Here is a 26516-nt window from a genome sequence, read left to right on the forward strand (position 1 = left end):
ATCCTACTCACCCAGGCGTCGGCGTGAGGTGAGCGTTGGAATGTTAAAGTTTGCGTACCACCTCAAATATTTTCTATTTCCCTTGACATATTGCTCTGAAATGTTGCATACTTTTTTACCAGCATGACCCCAATCTAAAAACAAGAGCAGACAACTGTATCAAACACTTTGTAAGAATTATAGCCCTTTTTCACTTAGAATATGCATATTATTGATAAATCTATGTTAAAATTTGCGTACCACCTCAAATATTTGCTTTGTTACCTTGTCATATTGCTTTTATATTTTGCATACTTCTTTACCAAAATGACCCCAATCTATTAGCAAGAGCAGACAACTGTATCAAGCATTTTGAAAGAATTATGTTTCTTTTTTATACTTAGAAAATTGAAAATTTGGTTAAGTTTTGTGTTTAGGTTCACTTTATTCTTAAAGTATCAAAGCTATTGCTTTCATACTTGCAAACACTTACTAACTATCATATGGGGACTGTGCAGGTAAAGTTATGTAACTCTGACTGGCATTTAGACATTTGGTTAAGTTGTGTGTTTTGGTCCATTTTACTCCTAAAGTATCATAGCTATTGCTTACAGACTTGGACTTAGAAATTTTATCTATGATAACCATTTTCTGGAGTTTTTGAACGCAACTCTTTCAGGTAATAAGCTGATTTTTGGTAAGCGAGTCTTCCTGTATGACTTACAGATGAAATGTGAATATTTTTCCGGTCCATTAATTTTTGGGGACGTTATGGGCCTTGGACTTAGAAGAATTCTTCTCTCTATAATAACATTTTTCCGGATTTTTTTTTATATTTAAAGCTTTCAGACATTGAGCTGAATTTTGGAATGCGAGTCTACCTATATGACCTACATATGAAGTGTGAATTTTGTTCTGGTTCTTTGATTTTTGGCGAAGTTATTTGCTTTGACTTAGATATTATCTGTATTAAAACCCTGTACCGGAGGTTTTTTACACAATGCTTTAAATATTGAGCTGATTTTTGGTATCAGAGTCTTATCCCGGATTAGCCTGTGTGGACTGGACAGGCTAATCTGGGATGACACTTAATTCACATGCATATAGAACAGTTAACCCAGAATGAGGTTTTATTAATTTGCATCTTCAATTGATATTGTTTGCATTTCAGAATCATCCTGGTGGTCTTGTTGCTGATAAGTACTGGTGTGGCAGTCTGCTTGTTTATCAAGCGTAGGCTGGAGCGTAATGATGAGGAGTCTTGTCTTGTCCGCTGGTATAGAAAGTGTCCCTGTTCATCAAGACCAGTTGAAGGTTAGCTTTTATATATTGGGTTGTTTTTATTAACTCTTTACCCTCAGATAGGTACTTTTTTGTGTTTGTAACCCCGTAGGAAATCAAATATGATTTAAGACCTCAATAATTTTCTAGATTATAGTATTAACCCTTAGCATGCTGGGAAATTTGTCGTCTGCTAAAATGTTGTCTGCTGAATTTCTAAAATTAGCATTTTCTTCGATTTTTTTCAAAGAATATTATCAGAATAGCAAACAGTTTGGATCCTGATAAGACGCCACGTTCTGTGGCGTCTCATCTGGATCCAAACTGTTTGCAAAGGTCTTCAAAATCCGGTTCCAGCACTCAAAGGGTTAATAATTTTCTAGATTATAGTATTAAAGCCTTCATTTCAAATCTAAAGATACTGATGAGCAGCAAACAGAATTAAACCTGAACAGTCTGCAAGTTACTTGCAGGCTATTCTTGTTTTATGCTGGTTGCAGATATCACTTTTCACTTTGCTACTCAAAAGGGAAACAGTTAACTGTGTTTATTTACTGTATTTACTGTACAATTAAATACAGCAGCAGTCAGATAACCTACTTACACTTTTCCTGTGCAAGTTTAGCCCATTAAAGTGATTTACATGTACTAAGTGCAGTGATCTTGCCGCTTACTTTAGCCTAAAAAGTGCATAGGAATTTACTGTTAATCTGTTGTTGAAAGTGAACATGGTAATTTATATATCTTTTTATAACTTGGTCAGAATGTTGATCTTCACAATATCTTGGCCTTGTTTGAAAATCAAGTTTGGTTTAGTTGGTAAGTTAGAGGAGTTAAAACTTGGTTACCAGGTCAAATCTTTTAAAATTCTTATAAAAATTATAAAAACCTTATTTTTTATTTTAAAATCTAGATCAAGTTAAAAATTTGGACACAGGAAATAAGAAAAAAGCCAGGTCTAATTGTTAATAATTGTTGTACCTTAAACTCAGGTGAGAACTTAAGGCCAGCATGGCCATTTTCTTTATTTACAAATAATTTTTTAGAAATTTGTTTTCTTTTTTATAGCTAAAGAAACTTCAGCGTACAGATTACATAGTATTGACAGACCTGTACGCTGAAGCTAACCCCGTATCGAAAGTCAACCAGAGTCATAACATATTTATGTCACACTATAAATCAAAGAAAGCTCATTTTCTTGGATACATTTCTACATATATTGGTGAATGAATATAAAATACTGCATCGGGGATTATTTTAAGGTTCAAACGTTTCAAATGCATCTTACAATATACGAAAATAACTCTCATCAGTCTGAAATTCACAATTTTGACGCCATTGTCGCTTTGTCATGTGACGAGTTTTCATTTCGATATTTTCAGATCGCCCTTGACATTATTTGCTGAAATTGTAAACATTACTTTCGTTTTCTGAAATCTATTATTTGTGATAAACAACTTACGTCTGGTGGATTATAAGACTGATTTCAGTGTGAATCCGGTAGTTTTAAATAATATTTACTTTGAGTTTGTATTTACACTACAATTTGTTTATAAAACAAGCGAGAATAATCTAAAATACCGGGAAATGTCATTCTGAATTTGAAAACACTTGAGCACATGGTATGTTACTAAAAATAGAAATAACGTCATATGACCGTGAAATCTCAGGAGATTCGCATTTCAAGTAAGTCTGTCACATCGCTGTTTTTCTCGATATGTAAAAGCAGAATAGATAAATTTTAAATGTTTAAGATAGTATTTTGTGAAAGATTATATCAATTAAATGTAAAAAATGTCATTCTTTCTGATCAAGTGGTTGATTTGGGACAATAACTGCATTTAAAAGCTGTTTTGGACCGGTATTTATTAACTGTCAACTTTTCGGGAATTTCTGGTTGACTTTCCTAATGGGGTTGGTCCATAACTATAAAGTCGCGCCAATCAAAAATCATAAAAAGCGACATTTAAAGTTATGGTAGCCAGAACTATCTCTTTTATAGTCCCCATTTGTTATTATAGCAGATTTTTTAAATTTTTAATGTTTCTAAACTCAATAAACAATCATTCAAAAAATTTCTAAGACTAGTGAGGTTGTTGTTTTTTACTAACACAAATTTCTTCTTATTTTTTAAGTTCAAACTAGAGGTTATGAAGAAACACCTTTTGTAGAAGGACAGTCCAATCGGGACCCCAGAATAGCTACTATTATGCGTAAGAATAATGTTGTGTACTATGTAGTTTCCCAGTATAACTCAACACTTGCTTGTATTCAACCACAATTTATTAATTATATTAACAACACTAATTGCAATAAGAGTTAATTCACTGTTGGTCTAGCTCCAGCGTCTCGTCACTGCACATGCTCCGTAACGCTTCCGGCTGGTCAGCCACAACACGCCCCCGTCTTTATTGTTGAGGACCGCTTCCTGGAACCAGGTACCACTGTCCAAAATAATAATCTGCAATTCGTCTGGGTGTGGTTCCTCGTGCCTATCCTGGGTTGCCAAACTGGAATATGTTTGGGGGCCATCCATCGCCAAGGTTGATCTACAGGGCAACCTGCCCCATGGGGATTGCACCAAACAGGTTCATGGCGTTCCTCGTGGTGACCTCAAGAATGTGCAGCGTTGTCATCCCCCAAAGATCTGCCAACATTGCAGCTACATCCCTAAACTTCCGCTGGCGCCGAAAATCGCTGATGTGTGAAGTACGTGGTGTCTGTCTCAATGAGGAGTTGTTCCTCACTCATGCCCACTATAACGGCCACTTGCTCCTGAGTGAAGTGTTCCACACTCCTGTTGAAACTAAAATGGGTGTTGGGAAAAGCTTTCAGACACTACCCTACCACCAGGTGGTTTCCAAGCCTTGAGCTGGATCCTCTGTTTCTGCGGAAGGGGCTTTAAAAGATTAAGCAGCAACTGATGCGCCTCCATACCACTGGCGCAGGTCATTCCTCGTCAATAAAGCACCAGCACTTTGCTTTCTGGGATGAGGGACAGGATTTTCTGTCTAATCTGGTACCACCAGTCTGCCGGGTTCACCGAGTGGTCCAACCCTACTTCATCAACCGCAACCACCCTCGGATTGGCAAGCAACCTCCAAATCGTCTGTAAGGAACCTCCTGGAGCTTGCTGCATGCTTGGGGTGAATTTCGACTGCAACGATGACCTCCGGTGGGAAACTGTCAACATCTCTTGAAGATGGGTACGTCTCTGGGTTGCAGAAGCTAGCCACCGCATGTTTGAGCTTGAGTATCACCACCTGCTGCTCTACTCCCAAAGCCAGAACGTCCTTTATGGTGCCACTAATATTAGCGACAGGTCTGAGCTGATCAGGGTGGAAGTGACTATCTTCTGCTTCTGGGAGCGACTCAACCATGGTCTGGGGTTAAGCAAACTGCTCAATCCAATAGATACGTTCCCTGGGCTGCAAGCACAGCCGCCAACATGTACAGAACTCTCCAATTTAACAGTCCTACGACACTGTTTACGGGCGCTAGTGTGAACTCCGCAGGGACTGGTTCCTTCAGGTATCTGCAAAACCCTTCCAAGGGAAGCCAAGAGGATGACCTCGGACGAACTGTCTCATAGGACTCCAAGCAGTGCTCGGCGTTCACCAGGTCCAGCAAGTCATGAAGCATCCCCGGTCTACCGAATAACCATAATGCAACCTGCAACAAGGCTCGAACCCACATACCCTGAACTGTGTCACTTGGATCGGCCAATCGTCCATCTAAAACTGTTCGCTCATGCCTAGTCCTGCCATGGACTCTTTCAAATTCCACCATTCCACCCCCACACTGTCACAATCAGGGACACAGCAGGTTCGGTTGTTACTATGCCTCTCCACCTGGCGCTGGCTCTCCAATCTCTTCTGAACCTGGGACAAACTGTCCTTTGTCAGCCTAATCTTGTAAGGTACCTTGACAGATACTTGGAGAGTACCCCCAGAACTGGCACCTGGAATCTGGCGCACTTTCCGTGAAGGTTTTGACCCGGCACCTCTTTTTGCCACCTGACCTTTTTCCCTGTCTCCTGCCCGCTCCCCTGAATGCCTGCTACTTTCTTCCCGATGACTCCGGGAACTACTGCCTTGTTTCTCATGAGGATGAATAACCCGTTCATCTCCTCCTCTTGTGGTTATGCGACTCCGCATTTCATCCATCCCACCCTCCGAAACAGGACGTATATCTTCAGACCGATCGCCCTTGACTCCAACTAAAGGTAGATCTCCAACAGCCTCCAACTTGGGGTTACCTCCTGCCTTCTTATCCGAAGAGTGACAGGCTTGGGTCCTAACAGTAGCTTCTTCCTCGTCACCGCTTGGGGAATTGACATCCATCGTGCAAAGTGCTGTCGATGGCTGTATATGATCCCTTCTCGATATCGGCGTACCCAACAGGATATCCGGATCCTGACCTATGTCCTCACTGCGGCTAGGAGTGACAGTGTTGCTGGGATTTGGTGCTTTTCTTTGTCCAGCAATTTGTCTCCCAGGAAACAAGCCTGATCTAAACTAGATCCAGCCTGCCCCAAACGAATATCCCTCTGCCCCGCCCCCGGATTATACACTTGCTCCGTTTTCTTTGGCCGCTGTGGAAGTGGAAAAACATTTACGTGGATCCATTCCCTTTCCACTATCTGGTACGCATCCAACAATCATGCCAAATTTTTAGCCAGTCCTCCATTCCCTTTGTCCTCGTTTTCTGGGTTTTGGCCAAACTGACGAATCCTCTAGGAGGTGATGGGCACCATCCCTATCCTGAGCCATAGCCAGTCCAACACCAAGAGCGAACTTGTCAGGGCTTTTGTAGAGCAACCCCTGGCTTAGCAATGCCTAAGCTTCCTTTACAAAAGATGCAATTGGATCTGAAATAAAACAATGGCGCAAACTGCTCTACAGGTTTTTAAACAGGCAAAAAAACTAAGAAATGTTATTGGGACATGCCCCACACCTGTACTTGTCTATATCTAGCGCATCGGAAGGAGAAATGTTAACACAAGACCCATGGTACCATTTGTCACAAAAGTCACATTGGATCATGAAACGTCCCTGCCACGCTTTTATTAACAGACACTGTGCAGTTCCTCATCTTCAATATTTTCCGGATCAACCTGATCCTGACTGCAATATTGCACAATCCAGGCAGGCAACTTCCTCTCCCGACATGGCATCATGCTGTCGTTATTCACCTCAAAAACAGATTTCCACAGTTTCACTTGGTACAAGTATGTGGAGAGTTTCTTGATATAACACCTGGACCCTTCCATGGTGAGCAGAGTTTCCTGCACTTCCCCTTCAGAACTGTGGTGTCCATGAGATAAACCACATCATCCTCCTGGTAGGGATGCAGCAACACCCTTACGTCGTAATCTCGTTTCATGCATTTCGATGCTGTCCTGAGATTTGCATTCGCTGTTTCATGAGCTAGGCTTATGGTCCCCAGAAGGTCGCTGACAAATTCGTCTGCATCTTTATGTTTATCTGTTGACAGTGGGAACATCAGTTGAGCTGGAGTGTTAAATTCACGTCCTAACATCAATTTGTTGGCTGTGTATCCAGTGCTGCGGTTTACAGATGCTCTTATAGCCCCCGCTATTTGCTGCACTTTCATTCCATTTATTATGTGTTTTACCAATGAAACACCCAACCACATCAATTAATGTCCGATTGAACCTCTCAACTTGCTTATTGGAAGATGGTCTAAAAGGTGTGGTCCTTGGTTTGTGAATTTGTAAGGCCTTGCAAACTGTTTCAAAGACCTAATACTTTGAAAATTCCGTCCGTGTTCAGAAAACAACTGGAAAGGATACCCGAACAGAGTAAAGAGGGTGTCTATAGCTGCTTTTGCTGCAACCTCTGCTTTTTGGGATGGCAATGGCACACACTTGACCCATTTGGTTAATTGGTCCACCATCATTAAACAATGCTCATTCCCATTAGATGTACGTGGCAACGGTCCTAAGAAATCTATTGGAACTCTCTTGGCTAGTACTCTGTCAATGGAGCTTTACCATAGCATTTACTTTTCTTATTGCGATTAAACACATTCCAGGTCAACACGTATCGCTCTACATCTTTGGAAATATGCTGCCAGAAAAACTTTTCCTGGATCTTTGCCTTGGTCCTGGCAACGCCCTGGTGCCCAGCCGATGGTATGTCATGGTGCCATTCAATAGCTTGGTTCTGTAACTCAGTGGGTACCACCAATTCCAAGTCCTTCAAGTTAGGTTTCATGCGAAAAATAACACCCTCCACCAATTTGAACATATCTCTGTTAATCCAGTAATATTTTGCATCCGTACTGGAGAGAAACAGTTTACCCTCGTCTGGTTCGGTTTTGTCCCTCAGAAAGGCTAGTAACATGGCCAATTTGTCATCTTTGGCTTGTTTTTCCTCCAATTTGAATGTGAATCCCCAACATCATGCATTATCGCCCTGTGACTCTTCAGGCAATCTTACACTAGCACAGAAAGTCACTTCAGGTGTGTTTGCACAAATCTGGAAAGCCGCATTTCTTTGCCTTATTTCCATAATTCTAGAATTATCGATGTCAAACTGACATTTGGGAGAGTAATGGTTTGGAACCACATTTCCCTGGTCAAGGTCTTCTGCTGAATTTGTGCTCTCACCACCTGGCATGACTGAGTGAACATCTCAGCCCCCAGGATCCCAGGGATGTTACCAGCCGATGGACTAACTGACCGCTTTCCACTTCTGTGCCATCAGACTGTGTACTAGAGCAAACTGCCCCTTTCATGCTGACTGATTGTTCATGCTCTGAAGTTTGTTCACCCCTCGTTTGGAAACTGCCCTGCTCTACTAAGCCAATGGCGGCGTCGACTTCTTCTGAGAATGCAGCCCACTGATCGTGTGCACAGCAGCAGTAGTGCAAACCACCACAAGGCAAGTCTGCGGGTTTTTATTCCTGTCACATACGAGAGACATGGACTCAATGTGTCTGGTTTTCTTCCAGGCCGGTGTTGCACAATCATGTGGTACTGTGCCAAGTCTTCCATCCAACAGGCCAACTGTCCTTTTGGCTCTTTGAAACGCAAGACTTTACCTAACAGGTGATTCCTGAACTGCCTAGTGAACCGTACAATGCTTAGAAGCTGTTTTCTGGTGGTGTAATATCTTCTCTGTTTAGATGTCAGTGACAAACTACTGTAGGAAATCACTTTTTCAATGCCGCCCTGGAGTTGACTGAGTAAGCCACCTATTGCTGTGTGCTAAACTAGCAAAGTCTTGAATAAATGACCGGTGATAATTCACAAATCCCCAAAAAATGTTCAACGTCCTTTGAGCACCTTCGGATTGGCCAGTCTGCAACCGTTTGTATGTCTTTTTCCGACAGAGCCATATCCTTTCCATTGATAATGCGTCCAAGGAACTCGACCTCTGGTTGGAAGAAAATACACTTCTTCGGTTTAAGCTTTAAACCATGCCAAGGTTAACAAGATAGGGCAAGGGCATCTGCCAGATTTTTCAAATGTTCATAAAATGTTCTTCCAAGGACCAACACATCGTCGAGGAAGGCTAAAACCGTTTTCCATGTCAACCCACGCAATATAAGATTAACAACCCTGGCAAACATGATGGGGGCATTTGTTAAACCATATCCCATACGCACATGTTCAAATAGTCCATATTTAGTTATAAAGGCAGTCTTCTTACTGTCATCAAGGCTGATTCGCACCTGCCAATAGGCAGCATTCGCATCCAACTTGGAGAACCAGATGTTTCCGGCCAACGCATCAAGACAGTCCTCAACCGGAGGCAGGGGAAATGTATCTTTCACAGTGACATTATTCAACGCTCTGTAATCAATACACCACAAGATCGACCCATCACGTTTTCGGATCGACACCGGTGCTGATGCCCACTCCGAAGAACTTTCCTGGATGACGCATCATCTAACATTTTCTTCAAATGAGCCTCTTCTACCCCTGCAAAACATCCTGGGGTTCGCCGCATTCTTTGTTTGACCGGTTTTGCGTCACCAGTATCTATTGTGTGTTCGATGGCGGTGAAATTTTCTAAATCGAACTCATCCTTTGCAAAAACGTCTTGAGTAATGGCATAGTAACTTGGCGAGTGCCCCTGCTTCAGGCTTTATTTCAGGAACTTAATGGAACAAGTACAGGTGTGTTGTAACTGTCTTTTAAGTTTTACATAATTTACTTATGTATCTATTTTACTCTTATTTTCAAATCAGAAATTACCTAAATAGTCTAAACAATGTAAAAAACCAAATTATTTTGAATTATTTTGTTAACAAATGTTCACTTAATTAATTGTAACAACAGCCCACCATACTATACGTATCAACCAAAGTGGTTAGAAGTATGAGAACAGCCAAGTTTACCTCCCTCCGTGGTAACACTGCAGTAGAGTCCATGGTTGCAAACTGCAAAAAAGCCCCTGTGTGCCCCCATAACTACAATGGAGAGAAGTCTGTGTGCGCAAACTGTGCTGTACCCTTGTGCACCACCGCAAACTGCAAAAGTACTAGTGCACCTGAATAGATACGTGTGCACATAAACTTGTGATGTCACAGCTAACAATTGTTATTTTCAAGAAAAACCCTTCTTAAACAAATTAATTGTGCCAAACTGGTTCAAATTTGTTTAAAACTACTCCTTGCTGATCGATCTGAACCGTCAAACGTACTCTAGACGACCTAAATTTTGAAATTCGAGGTTGCAATAGCATGTGGTTGCCAAACTGGCAAAAGCAAAATGTTGTTATTTAACCTAAATCCAGTTGATTTCCAGAATTTACCTCGTCACCAATGTTGTGTACAATGTACTTTCCCCGAATAACTCAACACTTGCTTGTATTCAACCACAATTTATTAATTGTATTAACAACACTCATTGCAATTAGAGTTCGTTCACTGTTTGTCTAGCTCCCGCGTCTCATCACTGCGCATGCTCCGTAACGCTTCCGGCAGGTCAGCCACAACAATACGATATTTTACACAATTACACAATTACCCACTACTTTTTGTTTTTCCTATGTATATACATGTACTTACTTCCCTGAAAATACACCTGCAGGGTTTTACATTCATGTCAAATATCATGGGTCCCTAGGACTCTAGTTAATAATTTTCAGGGGTCCTGTCAATAAAAATGGGGGTCCCAATATAACTTAGTGATATATTAGTAGTATAGCACTCCTGTCATTCACACTGCATGGTCCTTTATTCATGGCAAGTATTGTTTGCTTGTTTTTGCTGTGAATTTGTTGTTTTAGCATACTACAATGGAAACATGATACTGTAGCAGCGAATGTATGCTTGAATATGCTGGCTGTGTAAAAGTCATTTAGTCAAAAGTATAGCAATCGATTATTTACGTAAACAATATCCGAGATTTAACACACACCTATAAAATTAAAGATTGAATTTACTTTTATAGTTTAATCTTGCTTGCCAGATAATAAGCTTTCGTAACCTCAGTAAGCTTTTCTTTCATAGCGACATAAATAGCTTACATTTACGCAATGTAATCTCAATTCGGGACTTTATACCTAGCAACGGCAGGTGCACAATAACACCACTGGTCGATAAATTAACAAGCGAGACAGCTGTTACATCCTTCTAGAAAATTATGTACTGCAGTTGTCTTTCAGAGTTTCTTGTTGATATTACAAGAACCAATATGTCAAAATGATTGTGCATCCCATGGGACGCAAATTAACAAATATGACAGGTCCTGACTGGCATTTTATGCGTATTCAACGCAGAATATTGCGTCCCGTAAAACCCTGTAATACCTTCCCTTCAATATTGTTCAATATGAAGATAAAAAATCCCTATTATTTGTAAAAATAATTAAAAAAAAACAGGCAACAAGTTGGAAAGTTCATGTATTCATAAGTTGAATAAATTTTACCATTAAATAATGTCTATTTTTTTTAATTGACTGGTTTTTGCAGTTATTGTAGAAAATGATAAAATTTTCTATTAGACATAAAGCAAGGATGATATTCGTAGTTTGACTGAAATCAAGGCCAATTTCCAAATCTGACTGAAACCAAGACTATTTTTCCCACTATTACATCTACAAGTACTAGTACCATTCCCGAGGTAGTAATGTTCGGGAAATGCTGGTACTCTTTAAAAATGATTTTATGAATAAATGTCATTCAAAGGAGAATTTATACTAAATAATTCACATTTTAATGTAGCACACAAGGATTTGAAAGTTTAGCTGAAATCAATACAGGGTTCCTCTACAGGTGGAAACCACTATCAAGTACTAAACATTGCACATTTCATTGATAATGATTTTTAGCTCCACTGGCCAGAGGCCAGCGGGGCTTATGTCATGGTCCTGTGTCTGTCGTTCGTGTGTGCGTCCGTGCCTGCGTCCGTGCGTTAACTTTTTCTTTAAACATCTTCGTCTCCTTAACTACAAGTCCAATTCTGATAAAACTTCTCACAAATGTTCCTGGGGTGAACCTCTTTCAAATTTGTTCAAATTATGGCCCTGGGGTCAAATTTGACCCGCCCCGGGGGTCAATAAATTGAACATATGCTTATATAAAGCCTATTTTGTGCAAACTTTAAAAACCTTGTCCATAACCATTGGGCCTAGTGCTACCACATATGGTATGTAGTGACATTTAATAGTTCTCTACTTTGTTTGTTCAAATTATGCCCCTGGGGTCAAATTTGACCCTGCCCCGGGGGTCACAAAAATGAACATATGCTTATTTAAAGCCTATTTTGTGCAAACTTTAAAAATCTTTCTGTCCATAACCGTAGGGCCTAGGGCTACCAAATTCGGTATGTAGTGACATCTAATAGTTCTCTACTTTGTTTGTTCAAATTATGCCCCTGGGGTCAAATTTGACCCTGCCTCGGGGGTCACAAAAATGATCATACGCTTAAATAAGGCCTATTTTGAGCAAACTTTAAAAATATTTCTGTCCATAACCGTATTGCATAGGGCTACCAAATTTGGTATGTAGTGACATCAAATAGTCCTCTACCAAGTTTGTTCAAATTAAGCCCCTGGGATCAAATTGATCGTTCCCCAGGGGTCACAAAATTGAACATTTGCTTATATTGGGCCTATTTTGTGCAAACTTTAAAAATCTTTCTGTCCATAACCATTGGGCCTTTTTTTACCAAACTTGGTATGTATTACAATCTTAAAGTTCTCTACCAAGTTTTTTCAAATTATGCCCCTGGGGTCAAATTTGACCCTGCCCTGGGGGTCACAAAATGAACATATGCTTTAATAAGGCCTATTTTGTGCAAACTTTAAAAATCTTCATGTTCATAATTATAGTGCCTATAGGGCTACTAAATTTGGTATGTAGTGACATCTAATAGTCCTCTACCAAATTTGTTCAAATTATTCCCCTGTGCTCAAATTTGACCCTCCCCCGGAGGTCACAAAACTGAACATATGCTTATATAAAGCCTCTTTTGTGCAAACTTTAAAAATCTTCTTGTCCATAACCATTGGGCCTAGGGCTACCAAATTTGGTATGTAGTGACATCAAATAGTTCTCTACCAGATTTTTTTCTTCAAATTATGCCCCTGGGGCCAATTTTATCCCTTGAAGGCTCCCATTAAAAAGTTGTTCAAGAACATTTTATTCGTAAAAACATGGCCACAGGAAGTTGTTTAACTTTGCATGTTTATGCGTTTTTGCTATTTATTCATTATGGGATGAATTAACTATTTTCTTCTCAAACTAAAAGTTTATCAAAATACACTTGGAATAACTTTTTAATTATAAGAGAAAATGCTTGCCCTTCCAACTTTAAGCGCCCAGTGGGACGAGGGATAGAAAGAGAAAGTCACATGCTTGAGTACATTTCAACCCATGCGCATTGCAGGCTTTTTCGCATAAAAAAACAGTGGAGCGAGATAGGGCCATTATGGCCCTCTTGTTATCTGTGCATGTGTGATCCAATCTCTTGTATTCTCAGTAGAATGCTTGGAGATTTGGAAAAGTTTCTTATCTGACCGAATTTAAACTAGGCTTTAACTTTTTATTTTTACCCATTATATAAAGTGTGAAGAATATGCATGTGAATATTAGTATCGTGAAAAAATATAATTGCTTGCAATCAAATATGTGAAGAAAATTGTTTTCGTTTTTGTTCCCCTCAAAATTACATTTTGGCACAATTCAATTTTGACCATTAACCCATCTATGATTCCCACATTTTAATGCCCCCCTTCGAAGAAGAGGGGGTATATTGCTTTGCACATGTCGGTCGGTCGGTCTGTCGGTTGGTCTGTCGGTCGGTTGGTCTGTCGGTCTGTCCACCAGGTGGTTTCCGGATGATAACTCAAGAATGCTTAGGCCTAGGATCATGAAACTTCATAGGTACATTGATCATGACTTGCAGATGACTCCTATTGATTTTGAGGTCACTAGGTCAAAGGTCAAGGTCACAGTGACCCGAAATAGTAAAATGGTTTCTGGATGATAACTCAAGAGCGCTTAGGCCTAGGATCATGAAATTTGATAGGTAGATTGATCATGACTCGCAGATGACCCCTATTGATTTTCAGGTCACTAGGTCAAAGGTCAAGGTCACGGTGACCCGAAATAGTACAATGGTTTCTAGATGATAACTCAAGAACGCTTATGCCTAGGATCATAAAACTTAATAGGTAGATTGATCATGACTCGCAGATGACCCCTATTGATTTTCAGGTCACTAGGTCAAAGGTCAAGGTCACAGTGACCCAAATTAGTAAAATGGTTTCCGGATGATAACTCAAGAACGCTTAGGCCTAGGATCATGAAACTTTGTAGGTAGATTGATAATGGCTGGCAGATGACCCCTATTGATTTTCAGGTCACTAGGTAAAAGGTCACGGTCACGGTGACCCGAAATAGTAAAATGGTCTCCAGATGATAACTCAAGAACACTTATGCCTAGGATCATGAAACTTCATAGGTACATTGATCATGACTCGCAGATGACCCCTATTGATTTTCAGGTCACTAGGTCAAAGGTCAAGGTCACGGTGACCTGAAATAGTAAAATGGTTTCCGGATGATAACTCAAGAACCCTTATGCCTAGGATCATGAAACTTGATATGTAGATTGATCATGACTGGCAGTTGACCCCTATTGATTTTCAGGTCACTATATCAAAGGTCAAGGCCACAGTGACCTGAAATAGTAAAATGGTTTCCGGATGATAACTCAAGAACGCTAATGGCTAAGATCATGAAACTTCATAGGTACATTGATCATGACTCGCAGATGACCCCTTTTGATTTTGAGGTCACTAGGTCAAAGGTCAAGGTCATGGTGACCCGAAATAGTAAAATGGTTTCCGGATGATAACTCAAGAACGCTTATGCCTAGGATCATGAAACTTGAAAGGTAGATTGATCATGACTCGCAGATGACCCCTATTGATTTTCAGGTCACTAGGTCAAAGGTCAAGTTCACAGTGAGCCGAAATAGTAAAATGGTTTCCGGATGATAACTGAAGAACGCTTATTCCTAGGATCATGAAACTTGATTGGTAGATTGATCATGACTCGCAGATGACCCCTATTGATTTTCAGGTCACTAGGTCAAAGGTCAAGGTCACGGTGACCCGAAATAGTAAAATTGTTTCCGGATGATAACTCAAGAACGCTTATGGCTAGGATCATGAAACTTCATAGGTACATTGATCATGACTGGCAGACTGACCCCTATTGATTTTCAGGTCACTAGGTCAAAGGTCAAGGTCACAACATATTCACACAATGGCTGTCACTACAACGGAGAGCCCATATGGGGGGCATGCATGTTTTACAAACAGCCCTTTTTATGTCCCCCACTATAGTAGTGGGGGACATATTGTTTTTGCCCTGTCTGTCTGTTTGTCTGTTGGTCTGTCTGTCTGTTTGCGCCAACTTTAACATTTTGCAATAACTTTTGCTATATTGAAGATAGCAACTTCATATTTGGCATGCATGTGTATCTCATGAAGCTGCACATTTTGAGTGGTGAAAGGTCAAGGTCAAGGTCATCCTTCAAGGTCATAGGTCAAATATATGTGGCCAAAATCGCTCATTTTATGAATACTTTTGCAATATTGAAGATAGCAACTTGATATTTGGCATGCATATGTATCTCATGGAGCTGCACATTTTGAGTGGTGAAAGGTCAAGGTCATCCTTCAAGGTCAGAGGTCAATTATATGTGACCAAAATCGCTCATTTTATGAATACTTTTGCAATATTGAAGATAGCAACTTGATATTTGGCATGCATGTGCATCTCATGGAGCTGCTCATTTTGAGTGGTGAAAGGTCAAGGTCAAGGTCATCCTTCAAGGTCAGAGGTCAAATATATGTGGCCCAAATCGCTTATTTTATGAATACTTTTGCAATATTGAAGATAGCAACTTGATATTTGGCATGCATGTGTATCTCATGGAGCTGCACATTTTGAGTGGTGAAAGGTCAAGGTCAAGGTCATCCTTCACAAGGTCAAGGTCATCCTATAATGTCAAACATCATATAGGGGGACATTGTGTTTCACAAACACATCTTGTTTATTTTTAAAAATGATTTTGTAAAGATCTTAACAATTCTTTGCTCAAATACCTTTCTTATCTTTAGCTCTTGCTTAGGTTTCTATTGAGAAATGCAGGGTAAACTTCCAGCACATTGTCACTTAAAAGCCCAGGCCCCGTGTTCTCAAAACGATTTTGCAATTGAAAATCAATTTTAACTGACATCAATTTTCAATTTTGCCTATCAACTCAATGGAAATCCATTTTCAATGACAGGCAAAATCAATTTTCGATTGCACAATTTTTTTTGTGAACACAGCGCCTGGTTTTCTTCCCCATCTTGATGACACATTTGCCATCACAAGATGGAGTGAACAATATTAGAATGGTTATCTTGAAAATCTCTATGGCAATCTGGGTTACGTATGTATAAAAAAATAGGTTACCAGGTCATATCTTAGAAAGGCCTATATATATATATAATTCGCAACATGAAAGATTTATTCTTGATGAAATTTGTGAAGAATGATTGTCTTGACTATATCACATTCAAGTATGAATCAGGATAAAGAGTGTTCAAAAACTATGGCACTAGTTAAATATGAGAACAATATAATAACTTTTTAATTGCCACAATTTTGACTTAATATTTATTTAACTTAGTCAGAATGTGTAACTGTACAAAATCTTAGCCATTAGTTTGAATTAAAATAAATTGCAGTCAAACACTAGGTCTCTGGGTAATATTCAAGATAATTTCTGTCACCATTCGTGAAGAAAAGTTTATTGTTAAATCTGGAATGCTGGTTAAAATTTGAATCGTGTGAATATTTAGGACTTGTTCAAATCTGGGTCAAGTGGGGTCCAAAACTAGGTCACCAGGTCAAATCTAAGAAAAACCTTGTTTCCTATTTAAAGTCATATATATCATTACATCTTGATGAAACAGTTAATGACGCCTTCAAAACTTGATTCTAATTAGAAAGATCTTTAATTTAATTTACTAAGGGACCATCAACACATCAAAATATGGATCTAAGCGAGAAAGGGTAAAGCCATATGTATTTTACGGGTTAAACTATTAGCAGTGGATATGGACGGATATTGCTTTAAATTCCAGCAATGCTGCAAAGCGGGCAGGGCTCTTCCAACGGTGAAGCTGTTCATAATGGACATAATGGAGCTGTCAGTTTGGCCTGTGTTCAACCACTGATAAACAAGGGACAGCCTGCTGATACTGATGCTGCTGGTGAAAATGAGGAGGAAACTCAAATTAAAACTGAGGCTTGAGGGCGAACCAACTACATGCAGTGACAGTAAACCTGGCCGCACGACTGAGAACATGGAAGCTTAATATTATTGAATAATTATTGATGATTAAAATTCAGCCTTTCAAAATCAGTGTTCATATTCACAAGTGTTCTGATTGGTCAATAAACTGAAGTTGATATATAATTGAGATTGAGAAATAAGTGTTCAAATTGGTCAATAGTTCAGATAATTATTGAGATTAAGAATGTCAGTTATAATTGGCATGGCATAATATTTCAGTTGTAATTTAAACAGATTCCTTATATGATTTCCCTTTTTGATGCTGTATTTTTTAAAATGCTGGTAAAATGTGGACTAAGAGATTGAAACACTGTATTGTTTGTGTTACAAAAATGTATTAATAAGCTCAGATACATGTATTACAGAAATTGTAATACAAGCTGCTATCTGTGAAAAATAGGGCTTAATGCATGTGCCTAAAGTGTCATCCCAGATAACCGTGTACAGTCCACTAGAGGTATTTTCCATTTAAAGTAAGTAATTATGTTAGGAAAACTCTTGTTTGACGAGTGTTGTCCCTCATTACTAGCCTGTGTGGACAGAGTGTCGTTCCTCATTACTAGGCTGTGTGGACAGAGTGTCGTCCCTCATTACAAGCCTGTGTGGACAGAGTGACGTCCCTCATTACTAGGCTGTGTGGACAGAGTGTCGTTCCTCATTACTAGGCTGTGTGGACAGAGTGTCGTTCCTCATTACTAGGCTGTGTGGACAGAGTGTCGTTCCTCATTACTAGGCTGTGTGGACAGAGTGTCGTTCCTCATTACTAGGCTGTGTGGACAGAGTGTCGTCCCTCATTACTAGGCTGTGTGGACAGAGTGTCGTCCCTCATTACTAGGCTGTGTGGACAGAGTGTCGTCCCTCATTACAAGCCTGTGTGGACCGCATGAAACCATGTTTTCCCAGATTGAGGCTCATATGTTTGTTGGAGTTGTAGTTGTTAGCTCAATAAACGCTCGGATAAATATTTTTCCCTTTTAAACAGACTTTTATCATGGTCCTTGGGTCTTTTTAACAGCTGTTTTATTATTTTAATAATGTTACCATGTTTGTGTATATAGTTTTAATCCATTTTATAAACAGCTGAAGAAAAATGTTTTACGTAAAATAATCATTTTTTTACAATCCATTTAAGCTCGGCTGTTTTTGGAGAAAAACCCGAGGTATTGTCATAGCCAGCTCGTCCGTCGTCCGCGTCGCGCTGAAACCTTAACATTGGCTCTAAAATCAAAGTGCTTCCACCTACAACTTTGAAACTTCATATGTACCTGCACCTTGATGAGTTGTACACGCCACACCCATTTTTGGGTCACTAGGTCAAAGGTCAAGGTCACTGTGACCTCTTATATAAAACTTCTGAAAAGCTTTCATTTTTTCAAAACTGCTCCCGCAGCCGAGCGTTGGCACCCGCTATGTGGTGCTCTTGCTCATGTAGACAGCTTAAAGGTAATTTTAAATTGACTATGCCATATTTAATTGATTTGTATTTACTGGAACTATGTCATATTTAATTGATTTGTATTTACTGCAGGTTCATTCATTTTTGTTGACATGAAATTTCATGTATTCATAAAATCTCACATCTTTCTTTCATCTTAAATTGGTTTATTTTTTAATGTCTTATATATGACTGCAAATTTGAGCCTTCAATAAACAAATGATAACATTGTTAAGAGTACCTACAAAAATCAACGAAATTGAGTATCAGAAGAATTAAAATGTGTTCACATGAGATGTTTATCTCATGTTTTCATGTTATGGACTTTAATTGATTTTGTGTTATGGATTATATTTTGTCTATTTAATTTCATTTTTAGCTGAAATGTTTGTTGAATTATTTAAACTCTGATTTATTTGATCTTTTGTTCTAATTAAATTAAAAAACTTGAAATTATAATGTCAATAGTGAACTGAAAGTGATTTTTCGTGAAGATGAAATGTTTCATGACTTAAACTCATCATTGGTAACTTATATTCAGTGACGGCTAAAATAATTTTAATTATTTCATTATTTAATGGACCATAAATCCTGAAACTGTATAAGAAGGTTTATTTGCCATATGTATTGATATGATTGTACTTTAACCCTTTGCATGCTGGGAAATTTGTCGTCTGCTAAAATGTCGTCTGCTTAATTTCTAAAATTAGCATTTTCTTCGATTTTTTTCAAAGAATATTATCAGAATAGCAAACAGTTTGGATCCTGATGAGACGCCACGTTCTGTGGCGTCTCATCTGGATCCAAACTGTTTGCAAAGGCCTTCAAAATTTGGTTCTCGCACTGAAAGGGTTTATGATACATCATGTTTTTTGCTTGAGCTGTATAAATATCATTGCAAGTCTTGTAGAATCATCACACTCTATAAAAGCCACTACTTTTTTAATAATTGTATATTATCATTTATCATATTCATGTAAAATGCTTGCTTGCATACAAAAAGCGCTTTCATGTAATTGTTTTCTCCAGATTCCATATCGCAAAGGGGCATCAGTATTAATCAATATTTACTCATGTATATATCAAATTAATGTTTTTAACAATCAAAGCCATATGTTATGTTAAACATTCAAATAAATAATGATGTTTTTAATATTTCCATGTAATGCACTTGTTTGATAGTGGTTATTTTCTTTCAATGGTGTCTTACTCTGATTTCCAGATGATCCAATTAATTATTAAATAAGCTATAAAGAAATCAAAGTCAGTCTTATTTTGATGAACGTATTTGTATCAATTTTATGCTACTAAGTGATCTGGAAGGTAAATCTACTTAAGTTGTTATTGAAATGGGAAGCCTTGATCCTTGATGTTTAATGTACACTTCTTATTACGAAGTTAATTACTGGTACAAAGTTAACTGAACTTTGCTAAAGTTCTAAAAATCAAATCTAGAGTTAACCATCCATTCAATTACATTTTCCAAAGAACCATTTATATATTCAGTATTTTAAGTCCTATATTTCAAAAGGAATGAAATTATATTTATAATTTTTACTTAAATAATGCCAAAAGGAGATATTTTTTTTCACCTGAGCTCATGGTGATCTGTTATGATTGTCTTTTGTCTGTTGTGTGTTGTCTGTCGTATGTGTGTTGTCTGTCGTATGTGTGTTGTCTGTGGTATGTGTGTTGTCTGTCGTATGTGGTCAACATTTGCCTTGTTAACGCTTGAGAGCCACAGTTATTGTCCTATCTTCATGAAACTTTTTCAGAAGAATTTTCCAAATGAAAAATTAGAGGTATTTAAAATGGTACCTGTAGGTTAAAAAACATGGTAGCCAGGGGGCGGGACACTTTCTTTACATGGCTATAGTTAATCCTTGATTACACTCCAAGTAACATTTATTGTCCAAACTGCATGACACTTGGTCAGAACATTTGTTCTAATAATATTTTGGATGAGTTCGAAAATGGTTCCTGTCTATTGAAAACTTTGCCGCAAGGAGGTGTGGCATTTTTCCTAATATGGCTATAGTAAAACCTTATAAACTCGCTAGAAGATACATTTATTGTCCACTCTTTATGAAACTTTGTCAGTACAATTTTTTCTCATGATAGCTTGTCTGTGTTAAAAAATGGTTGTGGTTGGTCAAAATATATGGCCGCCAGCGGCGGGGAATTTTCCCTTATATGGCTCTAGTGAAATCCTGTTAACACTCTTAGTCACATTTTTAGTCCAATCTTCATGAATCTTGGTCAGAACATTTGTTCTAAAGATACCTGAGCTGAGTTAAAAGATGTTTTCAGTCCGTTGAAAAAAATGGCAACAGTGGGCTGGGAATTTTTCCTTATATGGATATAGTAAAACCTTGTTAACTCGCTAGTTGATATTTTGGCTAAGTTTTAAAATGGTTTTGGAAACATCTCAACAGTTGCTGAGAGCAGTTTAGTTCCTTAAAGTCTCAGTTGAGCGACAGTGGGCTTCTAGCCCTCTTGGTTAAGGTTAAGCAATTGGTTACTCATAGAATCTAGACTGCTAACCGCATTTCAAAAATACTGGTATTATATTTTCCTTTTTTTGATTTGAATGTTGCTCAATTACAAAATAAATGTTAATTAAAATATATTGTTGATGTAGTGAGATTTTAACTATGTAATATTTTAGGTTAGGAGAAGATTTTGGAATTTATAAAGAATACTGAATAAAATTTAAAAAAGCAAGTATAAGACTTCTGATTTTACTTCTTATTTGCTTTTGGTGTTTTTAGCTCACCTAAGCACAGAGAGCTCAAGGTGAGCTTTTGTGATCATCTTTTGTCCATCGTTTGTCAAGCTTTGCCAACATGTTTGTCAAGCTTTGTCAACATATTCCTTGTTAACACTCTAGAGGCCTCATTTATTGTCCAATTCTCTCGAAAGTTGGACATTACATGTGTGCAAATGATATCATTGATAAGTTTAGACATGGTTTCAGATGGTTGAAAAACATGGCCACCAAAAGCTGAGGGGGCAGGGCATTTATTCCTTAATGGCTAAAGTATAACGTTGTTAACTTTCTAGTAGGAGTCACATTTATTGTCCAATCTTGATGTGAAGCATGTGTATCGGTTAGCGCTCAATTTGTTTGATATACAAAACTGGTGGTTTGACAGGTTTTTAAGCCTCAGGTGGTATAATACACAGAATACCGCATATTAGAATCTTTGGACTTGATTTTGGCCATCAAATACAAAAGCAGTATGCTTTTAATTCACTACAATGCATCTCCTATTATAAAAACACCATGGTGTAAATGCCCGATTAAATCAATAATTTGCCAAAAACAACACTAGAACACTCGACGAGTATATATGGTTTGTTTATAGGGGGCAATAAAGTGATTAGCGATGGTAATTGAAACCAGAAGGAGCTTGAATAGCGAATTTTATTGTGACCTTATAGAAGGTATGTCGTTTTTCCCAATGTCGGGACAAATTGTGTCAAATCATGGCACCAGGACAAACACCCCAAAAAGCAGGACTTTCCTGCAAAAATCGGGACATCTGGCATGTATGATTTAAGACCTTTCTTACTAGATTCAAAGGCTTTATTTCAAACCCTTACAGTGTTTTTTTATGGCAATTTCGGGGCCGATATTCGGCCCCATTCCCTTAAAAAAAGAGTATATATTTTTCCCCCATTTTGTAAAAAAAATCCCCTCAAGTAAAAAAAAAAAAATTTTTTTTTTTTTTTAGAAAGAACTGTTTCATAATTATGACAAATATATCTCAAGTTTATTTCATTAATAACTAACAAAGTATATAACTATAATTTATATGATTTTTACTTATTATAAAGTGTTATATTAAATTAGATAAGTTTTTTCCAAATCAGTGGACTTTTCACATGAATTGCATTTTTCTCCCGAAATAGTTAGGAAAAGGCCTGATGTATCTATATTGTGTCAATATTTGTTGATAAAAACCTTCCAATTTGGTCCATTTTATTGATAAAAAATGCTCAAATTTGCCATTTAATTGATTTAAAAAACTCAATTAGACTCAAAATGGCTAAGAAAACTGAGACTGTGCATGAAGGCTGAACTGTCTGAAACTAATGTTGAAAAAATCATTGATATATATTTCAGAAAAAGGACAGAGGCATTCTGCTGTGAATATTATATTCATACAAACATGTGTATTCATATACTAAATATCATTACATATAAAAGAGTGAATATTTAATTTTCCCCTTTTCCTAAAAAACGATGCATTTTTTCCCCTTTGGACGGGCCCCGCCACGATTCCCCTTTAAGTGAAAAAAAACACTGCCTTAGACACGTATTCTTAGTCCTTTAGACAGTTATGTTTAATTTAACACCTTTCTAACTAGATTCAAAGGCTTCATTTTAAACCCTTAGATACTGATTAGCATCAAACAGCATAAAACCTGAACAGACTGAGAAATACTCACAGGCTGTTCTGGTTTTATGCTGTTTGCACATAGCCATTTTCACTTTGCTTCCGAGTGGGAAAGAAATAATTTGACCTTGAGCCTGTTAGACAGACACATGCCTTTTGCACACCATTTCAATGACCAATACAAGTTTCAGATAAATCGTTCAAAGGGTATAGGAGATATAGCTGGACAAACAGCGTTCCGTGCCCCTCCCCAATGTCAATAGAGAATACAAATATTATTTATTGAAAATGTCCAGATAGAAAGCAGTGGATATTGCATGTTGCTCCTACATTTTAATCACAGCTGTATAATTTATTTAGGAGAATGAATTTTACTCCTATATCTAGAAGTATACATTAGAAGACATAACACAAAAAACAATTTTAAAAAGTATTTTATTTCAGTATGAAAGATAGAAAAAAAGTACTTTGTACTTATCTTTGACACTCATCATTTACAGTAATGTATACAAAATACTTCCTGCAATCTTTTTCTAATACTAGTAAAAGTACTTAAATTTATCTTACTCGACCAAACCTACGACCCATAACAGTAGATGCCGTGGGCATGTTCAACTCTCACTTCCTTAAACTAGGTCAGACAAATTAACCTGACAGTAAGCTTACCAAAAATTCATTAAAATATTACACATGGCAAGTCATTTGTGAGCACTTATGCTAGATTCTCAACTAAATACTTCATTGAAAATACAGTAGTACCGGTATATCAAAACATATATCAATACTTCAAGAAGAAAATTCCTTTAATACAGTTTCTTCTTGTCATATAAAATGTGTGAGATTTATACCCCACCCTGCCAATTTCACATGTGATACAGTTCTTTCTTGTTAATGTCCGAGTACTTGGGCAGACTTGACGTTGGGACAAGTATATACTTTCGGAACACCGTGTTTGGAGGCTGTGTTTTCAACCGCAGAGCAACGTCACGAATGTCCAGCTTATCATAGATCACGAAATAGTTATCTCCCTTGTCAAAACGATCTTCATAAAACAATCCCTGTTTCTTGACCTCTCCGCAGATTGCTCGCTTGTCAATGTCGGAAAATCCAGGTCCAAATATCAGCTCTTTCCCATCCTTGTTTGGAAGAAAGGTTTTCACGCGCGCCAGGACGGCTTGGACCAGGAAGTTGACAGGTTGGGGAGGCTTGTTTGGAGAGTTTGCAGACGCCTTACGTAGGGATTCTGCTTCCATACTCAGCGTGGCCAGTGGAATCCAGACCATTCGATCATCAGTCTTCACCACCTGTCAGAAATGTCAGAGAACAATATTTATTTTATGCTATGAATTGAAAATAGAAAGATGTAAATTAGATAAAGTTGGTATATTAGATTAAGTTGGAATTTTTCTGCTTAACAGTTTCTAAGTGCGTTAACAAAACTTTAGATTGTCCATGATGACAGACTCAAAACTAAAATTTTGATTGAGGTAAGTTTGTATACCCCTTTCCTACTCAGAAGAAATGTGAAAATTGCTATATGCAAACAGCATAAAATCCAGAACAGCCTGCGAGTAACTCGCAGTCTGTTAAGGTTTTATGCTGTTTGCTGCTCATCAGTATCTAAGGGTTGGAAATGAAGCCTTTAAAACCTGATTTTAGTAAGAAAGGTCTTCGATTAAATTTAACTTTCTAAGGGACTACAAATCTGTCAAAATACCTATCTAACTGGGAAAGGGTTTAATGTATATGGAAAGAGCTGGTACTATGAATATGCTTTTAAACAATATGCATACACTTTAAGTTGATTTAGATTGATATATCAAACAAACAAGGAAACTAAATTATTTCCCCATAGGACATGAACAAAGACCATCTTCATAGACCTGAAGGTCAGTCCTTGGGCCGCATTCACTCAGCATCTTAGTAATCTCATGTTCTATTAATGTTCATTTGTATTTTCAACCACTGTCTGGAAACCATTTAATTATACAATGCCGCATGACCCTGATGTATGACAGGTTGACCATAGATTTGGTAGATTCCAGATCTGCACATTATCTGCCAAATGATCAGCATTCAAATTTGGATGATTTTATCATACTCTCGAAAAATAAATGAGAACAAGCAAATTCCTTGAATTGATATCCCCCGCCAATATGCTTCTGGACACAAAAGTTTTCTGGAAGGATGGACAACGCCCTTTGACCTCAATGTGTGACCTTGACCTTAGCCCCTAGGATTATGGGTGTTGAATGTGAAGCACCCCCAGATGCTTGAGAACAACTATGGCAAGTTTCATGGCATAGAAAAGGAATGACTAAATAATGAATAATTCATCAAACTGTGACCTTTGACCTCAATGTGTGACCTTGACCTTAGCCCCTAGGATTATGGATGTTGAATGTGAAGCACCCCCAGATGATTGAGAACAACTATGGCAAGTTTCATTGCTCTGGCTCATGTGTTAATGGAGATAAAGCTCTTAAGCTTACATTAAAACAAGAGGGCCATGATGGCCCTAAATCGCTCACCTGACTCATTAAGATCAGATGAAAACTATGACCTCTATTGTCTACACAATGTTTTTCTATGATTTGACCTAGTGACCTAGTTCCTGACTCTAGATGACCCAAATACAATCCCAATCCAGATTTCATCAAGATAAACATTCTGACCACAGTTCATAAATATTGGATGAAAACTGTGACCTCTATTGTCAACACAAGGTTTTTCTATTTATTTGACCTAGATTTTTACCCCAGATGACCCAAATACAATCCCACCCAGATTTCATCAAGAATTCTGACCAAATTTCATAAAGGTTGGATGAAAACTGTGATCTCTAATGTCTACACAAGGTTTTTCTATTATTTGACCTAGTGACCTAGTTTTTGACCCCAGATGACCCAAATAAAATCCCAACCCAGATTTCATCAAGATAAACATTCTGACCAAATTTCATAAAGATTGGATGAAAACTGTGACCTCTATTGTCTACAGAAGGTTGTTCTATTATTTGACCTAGTGACCTTGTTTTTGACCCCAGATGACCCAAATACAATCCCAAACCGGATTTCATCAAGATAAACATTTTGACCAAATTTCATCAAGATTGGATGCAAACTGTGACCTCTACTGTCTACACAAACAAATTGTTGACGGACGGACGCACTGACACACGCAGGCACGCACAACGGACACCGGACATCACACGATCACATAAGCTCACCATGTCACTTCATGACAGGTGACCTAAAAATATGTGTCGGAGATAAACATGAACAGTTGTGGTTAAAATCCCATAGAAACAAGGGCTGTTTGTAAAACATGCATGCCCCCCTATATTGGCTATAAGTTGTAGTAGCAGCCATTGTGTGAATACGTTTTTTGTCACTGTGAATGGTGGTGGTGGTGGTGGTGGTGGTGGTGTAGTAGTAGTAGTAGTAGTAGTAGTAGTAGTAGTAGTAGTAGTAGTAGTGGTAGTAGTAGTAGAAGTAGTAGTAGTAGTAGTAGTAGTAGAAGTAGTAGTAGTAGTAGTAGTAGTAGTAGTAGTAGAAGTAGTAGTAGTAGTAGTAGTAGTA

General features: G+C 38.1%; 2 protein-coding genes across 4 annotated transcripts in view; one reads left to right on the forward strand and one right to left on the reverse strand.

Annotated features, from left to right (window-relative positions):
- Positions 1-21256, forward strand: part of LOC127841660 (uncharacterized) — an 84447-nt gene extending 63191 nt beyond the window's left edge. Inside the window, exons 8-10 of one of the 2 annotated variants that reach the window (XM_052370689.1) lie at positions 1151-1293; positions 3396-3473; positions 16886-21256. In XM_052370689.1, coding sequence (XP_052226649.1) covers positions 1151-1293; positions 3396-3473; positions 16886-17055 — 391 coding nt within the window. In that variant the 3' untranslated portion in view covers positions 17056-21256. The remainder of the gene's footprint in view (positions 1-1150; positions 1294-3395; positions 3474-16885) is intronic. The other variant, XM_052370691.1, reaches the window with a different exon arrangement.
- A 2097-nt stretch (positions 21257-23353) lies between these two features.
- LOC127841679 (uncharacterized) overlaps positions 23354-26516 on the reverse strand; it is a 42406-nt gene continuing 39243 nt past the window's right edge. For both annotated transcript variants that reach the window (XM_052370722.1, XM_052370723.1), the window contains exon 17: positions 23354-24239. In XM_052370722.1, the coding sequence (XP_052226682.1) occupies positions 23799-24239 (441 nt within the window). In that variant the 3' untranslated portion in view covers positions 23354-23798. The remainder of the gene's footprint in view (positions 24240-26516) is intronic.

Source organism: Dreissena polymorpha, chromosome 8 (genome assembly GCF_020536995.1).
Source record: "Dreissena polymorpha isolate Duluth1 chromosome 8, UMN_Dpol_1.0, whole genome shotgun sequence".
Taxonomy (NCBI): domain Eukaryota; kingdom Metazoa; phylum Mollusca; class Bivalvia; order Myida; family Dreissenidae; genus Dreissena; species Dreissena polymorpha.